The 10,127-nt window shown below is 34.5% G+C and overlaps 1 protein-coding gene across 2 annotated transcripts; it reads left to right on the top strand.

Moving 5' to 3' along the window:
* Positions 1 to 202: 202 nt before the first annotated feature.
* Positions 203 to 9,783, top strand: LOC103142634 (stimulated by retinoic acid gene 6 protein homolog). 2 transcript variants are annotated; one of them, XM_016674691.1, is made up of 17 exons: positions 203 to 445; positions 525 to 591; positions 2,887 to 2,972; positions 3,056 to 3,195; positions 3,276 to 3,442; positions 4,277 to 4,384; positions 4,609 to 4,676; positions 5,442 to 5,521; positions 5,606 to 5,667; positions 5,741 to 5,903; positions 6,003 to 6,078; positions 6,170 to 6,303; positions 6,973 to 7,090; positions 7,179 to 7,280; positions 8,092 to 8,255; positions 8,336 to 8,470; positions 9,434 to 9,783. In XM_016674691.1, the coding sequence occupies exons 1-17, from the start codon at positions 348 to 350 to the stop codon at positions 9,679 to 9,681; spliced, it is 2,016 nt and encodes a 671-aa protein (XP_016530177.1). In that variant the 5' UTR covers positions 203 to 347; the 3' UTR covers positions 9,682 to 9,783. The 2 variants fall into 2 exon arrangements, with proteins under 2 accessions (XP_016530177.1, XP_007558848.1); XM_007558786.2 differs by having other exon boundaries at positions 5,439 to 5,521.
* Positions 9,784 to 10,127: the final 344 nt, after the last annotated feature.

Here is a 10,127-nt window from a genome sequence, read left to right as displayed (position 1 = left end):
ATTTTCCCAAGTAGAAACTTTTGTCCTAAAGCTAAAATTTGTTATTTTGCACTTTAAAATATTCAGTATTTAGCTAAAGTGACTGGTATTTGAGGTATTTCAGAGAAAACAAATGAAAATAATTTTTCTTCTTCTTCTCTGTTTCTGTTCATTTAAATCTTGCTTGTTTTGCCCTCCCTTTCTTCCTGCTGTTAATCTGTTGCATTGATCTCCTAGTCGCACTGGGCTGTATCAGGCGCACAAGCCAAACTTTTCTCAGGCACGTTTCTCACCAGCAGGGTTTGTTCTGAGGGGAAAAATCTTCGTTTTCCACTCTTCTCCTGTTTGCTTCCAGTCAAACAGCCGAGATGAACCAGAGCAAGCCGGAGGTCGAGCCTTTTCAGTATTCCTACTACGACTACGCCGACTGGTACTCCAACCCAGAGCCGACCAAACCCCCGAAGGAGTGAGGAGGAAAACTTTGAGGCACAGTTAATATTTTCAGACATTTGCTGTTTATAATGTAATCCCCCCTTTTCTCTCAGAGTCATTTTACCTTGTGACCCGACTGCAGATGAGAAATACTTCCACATATGCATCCTGTCAATATCTGTAAGTACATGCAGGAAACATTAATACAAGTTAAGGGGAACTGGACAGAAACTGCTAATTAATGTAAAGCTGCAATTTTATTATATTTGAGCTGATGTAGAGAGGTTTAGCTTTACCCTTTTAACTGGAAATTCAATTAATGATTATTTTAGTTATTGATTAATCTATCATTGTGACGATTAATCGATTAATCAGATAAAACATGGCAGATTTTTTATTTATGACTTTGCAAAGCAGTATAGAAATACACTTTTAAAAAATTAAAGAAGAAAAACATTTTATTGTCTAAAATGTAACAACAGCATTGTTTTAGTGAACGCTTTATCATTTATAGCAAAGGATGCCTCTAACATGTAAAAAACTCATCCTTTCTGCTTGAATCAACATCAAAACAGTGTAGCACTGATTTGATTGTTATAGTTTGGGTTAAGCAATGAATAATTGGATGGCAAAATTAGTTGATCACAATTAATCTGATTAACTGTTTCAGCCCATATCACATCATTTTGGATGTAAAACTTTAGGATTTTTTTTTTTAATCATCTTAAATGCATCATGTATATATTTTGTATATTTTGGCTTAATTGCTAGTCTGATTATGATGTTTTTGCAGCAATTAGTTATTTTTTTATCTGTATACTCCTGTTAGCAATTAATCAATCGTTAAATTAGTTGATCGTGATTAATCCGATTAATCCTTTCAGCAGTACTTACAACATTTTGAACATACAACTTTAGGAGTTTGTTTTCCATCTTAAATTCAAATTGTACATGTTTTTTGTATAGTTTTTCTCTTAATTGTTATTATGAGTGTCTTGTTCTTACAGGAATTGGCTTTTGTTTTGAGTCTGTACGCTCCTGTTAACAATTCATCGATCGTTAAATTAGTTGATCACAATTAATCTCACAATCGTTTCAGCCCTGATAGCATTTTTGCTGTAAAACTTTGTGAGTCAAACCTTTTAGTTTATAATGATTCTTGTTCTTTGACTGCATTTGTTTACAAGTGAATCATTTAAAAACTCGGTCAGATAATATTTTGTTCTACAGACCTGACCTTGTTTTTTTCTCAGTAATTGATGTAAACTTCTGCAGAAGGAGTTTTTCTACTCTCCAGACATAATGAGACACTTTGGCCTGAAAAGGTTTTTTTTTCTCCAAAGCAAACTTTCTCTTTCAGTCAAGGTTCATTATTTGTCATGCAGCCACAAATTAGTGCATAATCGTGAAGTTGAAGGACAGTGATATGAAATTATGTACAAATAAGAGTCTAAAGAGCAGAGCATACCTTTGTATTAAGCAACCTTTACCCTGTTACAACAAAAACAAATGTTTGCACTACCAGTTACCTTCAGGAATTGCCTAATTGGCTGCTCAGTAAAGGCCTCAGAGGTTTGAGAGAGCAATAATGAGCAAACATCACCGACACCAATAAACACATCAGACAGGAAGACAGTTCTGGAGAAGTTTAAACTAGGATTAGGTTATGATAGCATTAAATATCTCACAGACATTTGGAGGAAGGTGATATGGTTGAATGAGACTAGAATTGAAATATTTGATTAAATACAAAATGCTAAGGAGGAAACCTAATACCAAACACAGTTCCGATCCTGAAACATGGAGGAAACTGAGAAATGGATGAAACTCAATAAAAGACACAAGAAAAACCATTAGAGGTTAATAAATATCTTCAAAGATGGGCAAAACGACTGCCTACCCACAGAACAATGAGCCGGATGTTTTCCTCCCTCCTGATGGTCTGGTAGACTCGGTTCGATATGGAACCAAAGCTGCAACATTTGTTACATTTTCAGCTGCTGCGGTTCTCTTTCTCACTGCACTCAGTGAAATGATTCAATCTAATTTAAAAACCTGTTCCCCCCCTCGCCTGTGGGGGCGCTGCACCAAGAACCACTGAAGAAAAACCTCAGAAAAAGACACGAACACCATATGCGGAACACAACTTCCTTCTTCACAAAATTTAAACAAAAATGTAGCAGCTTCAAATTAGTGATTGTAGGATTTTTCTTTTGTCTTTGATAAAAACCAAGAGCTATTCCTAATGCTAGCGCAAAGTTGACATGTTTGTTTTGGTTGTATTTATTCACTTCCTGCTTTTGGAGCGGTTCACACCTGCCCATACAAACAGAACTTTGTAGGCAAACGAACTATCGAAGCCATAGTTTTCAGATTTTTATTTGGAAATAAATCTCTTTATTTCTGCGCATGACGTGGAATTAAATACAGTTTTTATATCACAATAATGTGGCATGTTTTCCTCTTTGCCTTTAGTTTGTGATGATGCTAATCCTGGCAGCTCTCACCCGGAAAAACAAACTGTGCCAGGGGTTCGCACGAGGTTCATCCAGCATTTTCAGGTGAATATAAGAACATATGGAATAAAATAGCTGTTTTTTAAAGTTAAGATTGTGTAACAGTTCTGTGCATGTTTTTGCTTTAGTCCAGCCAACTTCCTGGACCAGACCCAGCAGAAGGGCCTGGTCATGGCTGTGTTTGGTCTGGTCTTCAGTAAGCTGGCCATGCTGATGATCGCCCCGGATCCGCTGCCCTTCATCAAAGACACGCCGGCAAACATCAAAGGTGTCGTCAGATCAGACAGAAACTACATTTTTCATCATTTAAATCACACAAAGCAGAACTCAATGACATTTTTTTTGCAGAGTACATGAAGATAATTGCCATCTTCTACTATCCGGTCCTGTACTATCCTCTGCTGGTCTGCGGCACGCTGCAGCGCAACGCGAGTTACGTGTTTGGGACGCTGCTGTCCTTTACTCACTTTGGGGTCCTGGTATGGCAGAAGTTTGACTGTCCAAAGACGCCAGAGGTGAAGCAACCCATAATACACAACCCTCATGTTTAGGAGGGTCCTATGCACTGCAAAAATAAAATATTACCAATTAATGTTGGTCTAGTTTCTAGTGAAAATATCTTAGTACGCCTACTTTCAGTAGGATATAAGAGCTTGTTTTAGTAATAATTCCTCAATATTGATGAAGTTCTCGCTCTACTGGCAGATTATTTCACTTATGACAAGAACTGTGTAAAGTGCATTTTGCATCAAACACCACTCTGTTCTACAACAGCATATTGAGGCCATTGTACATAAAAAAGGAAGAGTCACTTTTTGGAAAACACTTGGACATTTTTAGATTATTCTCAGAAATATTCTAAAGAAAAAAAAAACATCAAAATTTCTAAGTTTTAAAAAAGGAACTTTTTCGACTTTTGAAACTCTAGAAGTTTCTGTGTTTTTTCTCTCACAAATTTCTAAAATTAATTTAAATATTCCTGAGTTCTGTTTTTTTTGTTTTTTTTAAGGAAATTTTCAGCGTGACACAATTAAAAAAAAAATTCTTACGTTTTTGGCAGAACTTTACTCGTCTTAATTTTTCTTCCCAAATATGCCGTCGTACTGCAGAAGATGATTAGCGCCACAGAAGAAACACTGACATTTTCTCTCAATTCTGACTGTTTTCTCAGCATTTTGACTTTAATTTCAGGACACTGATTTTTTATTTCATAAGATTAAATTCCGAATTCTGAGAAAAGAATTCAGACTTTTAAAAAAAATAGTGGCCTTAATCTTTTTCCGTAGCCTTGAGAAGAATTTGTGGTGAATATTTAGTTAGAAATATGTTTGTTTCTTTTAATTTTGCAGATCTATAAGCACTACGCCCTCCTTGCCAGTCTGCCCCAGCTGGCCTGCCTGGCGTATCTCTGTGTTCAGTTTCCTGTGCTGTTTGTGAAAGGACCAAAGACCGACGAGGTGAGGATTCAGATTTATTAGTAATTAAGTTTTTCTTGTAAAGATGAGAAATACAGGATTTTATTTACTATAAATGTGTGAAACCACATCAGTTTGAACACTTGTCTGTTAGATAATTGCTGCTGCAAAGTAAGAAGGAAGAATTGCCGCTATATTAAAAAAGAATAAAAATATTGATCAGAAGGGTAAAAACTGATGTCACAACAAACTGTTCTTGCTTGTAGGATCTTGACAGCAGCTACTACACCGACTATGTCAAGTTACTCCTCAAGAAAAAGTCCTCAACCGTTTGGTGAGTGGAGAAAAAACTGAGACTTAGTTTGATGGGTTTAATAAAACATCTGAAGAAAACACAAAAGATCAAATGTTCAGTATTTTGGTTGCATGATGTCCCACTATGTCATAAAGATTTTAAGTTTTCACAGTTTAAAATATATTTTAATAAATAGCTGCACATTTATTTCAGGATAAAAACTTTGTATGTATTTTTGCCTAGTTTCTGCTGCTGCTGATATCTTAGTATACTTGAAAAAAGACAAAACTAACTTACAATTAACTTTTCAGCAGGACTAATAATAATTCCTTAATTCTGGAACAAACATAATAACTTGTAATATTGGAAAATGTTTTGTTCCACTGGGAGATTATGTCACTTATAGCTGGTAATTTTTCATCAAGATAAAGGAATTATTTACCTAAAACAAGCTCCTGTGTCTTGTTGTACAGTTGTAATTTTTCTTATTACAAATGTAATATATGGAGGACCAAAACTGACATACTTAAAAATAAAAGCAGAAATATATGCTTTTTGTTTTTTCTTTTTTTCATACAAAAATTGTTTCTCCTTTTCCTTATACATACATTTGTGCTTATATAAGGAATCTATAAAATAGATTAGAGGTATTAATATTCAAAATAACAAAAATAAATGCATTTCTGCTTTTATTTTTAATTATGTCAGCATTGGTCCTCCATACTGTGATATTTGCATTAGAAACTAGACCAAAAATACTTGGTGAGATCAGTGAAATTACTAAATGTTAATAATGTACAGCAGCTCCTCAGAAACAGACAAACCGTCACTGGTGGAGAGAATACTGGAGGTGCCAAAGAGTTACATTTATTTACCTGAAAAAGGTGAGATTATTCACACTGATACAGATATTTTATTTAACACCATAAACTTTAAGATCCAATAATAATTTTCTGTTTTACCTCCAGTGTTCCAGTTCCCAGTGAAGCTGGCTGTGTTGTCCTTTGTTACCTGCGTGGCCATCTATCACGTACGCCTCTATGATTTAACCTTTCTGCCCGTTTAGTTGGTGAACATATGAGGAAGTGTTTTTCTCTTCATAGACTGCACTGCTGTTGGTTGTCCTGGTGGTTCCAACTCTACACATCGTCCGCGCAGGAATAGATGAAAACATCGCCTTCCTGTTGCTGGGATTTGGGATTATTCTGTCCGACGACAGGATGGAGGTCGTCAGAATCGTGACTTTCTACACCTGGTTGCTGGAAGGTTGGCGGAGAAAATTATTATTATTATGTTGTATTTTCAAAAAACTTCTAAGTCTAGCTTTGTAAAACAAGAGTTTTGTTTTGTGTCTCTTTGTAACAGTGTGCTACCTCTGTGCCATGACGCTGTCTTGTTTGGTCAGTCTCGTAATGCTAATGAGGTCCATGGTTCTTCACAGGTAGAAAAATATTTCTCTTTGGAAACATTTTCAGCTCATAACATGCCTTAGTTTCATATCTGAATCTTATTAATCTGTAACTTAATCTCAGATCGAACCTGAAAGGACTGTATAAAGGAGACGCGTATAAGAACTACAACACCCAGAAGACCATCAGTCCGTCCAGATCTGGAGTTTTCTGCTGGATGGGTTTAACCGGATATCAAGCTGCGATCGTTTGCCTCGGTGATTATTAAATATTATCAAATAAATTAGGAAAACAGAACATATTTGAACTAATTGAAGCATAATTCTGGCACATAATCCGTTTAACCTTAAACAACAACATGTCAATAATAAACAACGTCCTCAAGCTGAAATTAATGTAGGAAATATAAATATATATTATTTAATTCATGTTGGTTTATTTACTTTATCTGTTTACCTTTTCCTAGACACTCTAGACTTCTTTTTATGGTTTTATGCTAATGTTATTGTACACTTCTACTAGTGGTATTAGCATCAATGCTAGCAATGTTAGCTTCCTTAACTTGCATCTGTTAATGTTATAGCTGTACTTTGAATTAAATTATTTCACATCTAGTAAATAAAATCATGTTTATATGTATGTATTCTGTTCTTCAACATAAACAAAGTGCAGCTGCATTGCTAGCAACCACCTTTGCTTAGTTCTGCAGTTTTATACAATTTATTTAGATTATTAATGGCTTTCTATGAAAATGAGTTCTACTCCTTCACAACTGTGTCCAACTGCAGTTTATTTAAAATATATCACCACTATGCATTTATTCAATCTCTCTCTTCCTTCCTTGTAAATATTTATAAAATAAAAGTGACATATTGCAATGTGTTTCTGAAAATTGAAGCTGATTTTAATTTCTGTCGTGTTGGCAGGGATGGCTATCCAGACCCTTGTGTTTTTCATCTGCTTCTTATTTCTGGTGTTTTTAATCATCATCCCTGTTTTTTATGGCCGCAACATTATCGTTTTTGAAGTTGCTGGGAAATCATGGTGAGTGTGCATCACTAAGATCTTTCCATTTTAAACTGGATCAGAAGATAAATTTACTGATACATTTTTCATTCTGGTGATTTTTCAGGCCGTTTTGGGTGACAGTCATTCTGGTGACAGTGCTTCAACATGTAACTGCTCAGTTTTTCTTTGTCAAAAAGGATTCTGGTACTAGAGATTTAAAAAACAGGTTTGTTTGCTGGGTTCTGCTTAATGCATGTATAGTTATTATAAAGATTTAGAAACAATTTATTAAGTTAACAAAACAATCTGCAAATCATAGCAAACATATTGAATTTTTCAATAAACTTTATGAAATTAAGCCTTTAATTTTGTAATAATGTTAAAAAAACAAGACAAGTTTTTTTGTACACATTAAGACTCATATTATGAGATTTACTTACAAATAATGCATTATTTGCAAAGAAAAAAGCAGTCAATACAATATTATGTAAAAAATAAACATCTAAAAGCTGGTAAACTTCTAAAAGATAATATTGGTTATTATAAGAAAACCTTATAATTATAAATAGCATTTATTCAAATATATGTTTTAAAGTGCTAAACCTGGGAGAGCATTTAGATATTTAATAAACTGTCTGAAAATGGCGCCTTGAGGAATCTCACTCGGGTTTGTTTTCTCTCAAAATTATTAATTTAGTCCAATTTTTCCACCTATTTTAGAATTTCATTAATTCAAAAATATGTTATTTTCTCAAGAGGACTCAAAACAATTTTGCAGTTTTAGCAAAAAAAAAATAAAACTTTTGCCAAATTTCTGCAAAACGTTTGGCAAAAATTCTGCCAATTTTCTCAGCAAGATTCAAAACAATGTTGCACAATTAGCAAAATATTCAGCAAAATTTTTGCCACCTGTTTTTGAATTTCCTCAAATCAAAACTAATTGGTACCAATTTTCTCAGCAGGATTTCAGAGAATGAATAAAAAAACCTATATACCAATTAATTGAAAAAATAAATAAATGTTTTGGTGAATTTCAGAGAGAGCCTCTTCCTCCTGACGTACCTGCTGTTTGTGGTGAACGTCGTTGTGGGTCTGATTGTCGGTATTTGGAGAATTGTGATAACGGCCTTGTTCAACATCGTCCACTTCGGTCGGATTGACATCAGTCTCCTCCATCGCACCGCAGAGTCCCACGATCCAGGTAAACACATTCAAACTCTAATATTTGGATTTTTTTAAAGCTTTGATCTGGAGGTTTTTGGTTTTTTTGACGCCACCCAGCCTACAGATACTACACCCAGTTCCTGAAGGTGGAGGTGAGTCAGTCCCACCCGGTGCTGAAGGCGTTTTGCGGACTCCTGCTGGACATGATGGTTGAGGTCGGCAGAGGACAGAAAACACGAGACGCAGAAGAAGGTAGGAAGACACTGAGCTACAAACGACTAATGGAAGATTTGGAAAATCTGGATTTTTTCCCACCGATTCTCTCCTTGGATTTTTGTTGTTCAGAGTGACATCATCATACCTAAGGCAGCCATCTTGTTTGACAAACATTATTTACAGTTTCTATTTATTTAGGAATCAGGTTAACTTTAACTTTCAAACTATAATTTTTAATTTTTTATATTATAATATTTCAATAAATCAGTCATTATAATATGAGACTACAATCATTTTACGGTAAAATCAAAACAAAGTGAGAATAAAAGTCACACTATCAGGAGAATGAAGTAATAATTTTATAAAAACTCCTTCACAACAAAATCTATATTTCTTTTTATTTGGGAACTAAATATTTAGTTACAAAATAAATATTTAATTTGGAGCTAAAGTTATACTTCATAAAGTTATGAAGTAAAATGTTATGAAGTTATACTACATAAAATTAAGGGTAACTTTATTTTATGTAAACTTCATAAGATGAAGGTACAACTTTATTTTATGAAATTAGAATTGTCTATTTCGAAAGAACCACTTGCACTGATCTCAGTAACTAGAAGCTTTTTTCCTATTGAAACGACTTTCTTGTAATTTAAAAATATTCTTCTGTTAAAATTACATCTTTATTTTGCGAATCAAAACTCTTTTTGATAAATGGTTTTTATTAAAAAACATTTAGTTTTTAGCTTGCATTTTTGTGATTGTATAATTTTTTTGCAGTATTTTTCTGTTGGATTGGTGTTTGTGTGTTTTGGATTTTCTGTTATTCATGTGTTTTTGCAGCGTTTGGCCGTTTGCCACCATAGTTGCCTATTAAATCTGCACAATGAACTAAATGAGGAACTATTTTGTACTAATGTCCCAGAGAAAAAGTCTATAAAGTTTTGACCTGTATGTCAAAACGTTTTGACCTGACCAGCTCCTCCTTGGTGCTTTCAGGAGGCCCTGAGAACCGACCCAACAAGGTGGCCAGCGGTGGGAGGATTCGCACTCGCTGGCAGCTGCTGTACACGCTGGTGAACAACCCGTCCCTGCTGGGCTCCAGGAAACACTTCCAGACCCTGCAGACGTCCGAGAGCGTCCCGAACGGCACGCCCAACCGCAGCTCCAAGAAGGAGGCGGAAAAGGCGGAAGCCGAGGCCGCCCCATCCTCTGAGGGCGCGTCGAGTCAAGATGAAACTGAATGAGAGCGCTAGCATGTGCAACAGTTTGCAAAGTTACACAGTAAAAAATGAACAGCAAGAGTTTGGTTTATTTAACCTGTCATGAAGAAAAAAGTTTGGCTGGGATCATTTTCCGGTATATTTTCACCAAGTTAGACATTTTACTGATATCAGAGTTCAAAATTAAACACTTAATTCACTAAATTAAATGCTTAGTTATCAAATAAATATTTAATTTAGAGCTCAATTTAATATTTAGTTCTTAAACTAAATATTTAGTTGTAAACTAAATTTTTTTTTCCAACAAAACATTAAATTTCCAAAATAAGGATTTAATTTTCAAACTAAAATAAATATTTAATTTGAAGCTAAATATTTTACTTACAAGCAAAATATTTAGTTCACAAATAAATATTTATTTTTCTAACTTAGTATTTAGTTTCTAACTCAATAAAAATATTTATTTCCTG

Source organism: Poecilia formosa, unplaced genomic scaffold, assembly GCF_000485575.1.
Source record: "Poecilia formosa unplaced genomic scaffold, Poecilia_formosa-5.1.2 Scaffold99, whole genome shotgun sequence".
NCBI lineage: Eukaryota > Metazoa > Chordata > Actinopteri > Cyprinodontiformes > Poeciliidae > Poecilia > Poecilia formosa.
Note: the sequence above shows the minus strand (reverse complement) of the source record. Positions and strands in the feature narration are given on the sequence as shown.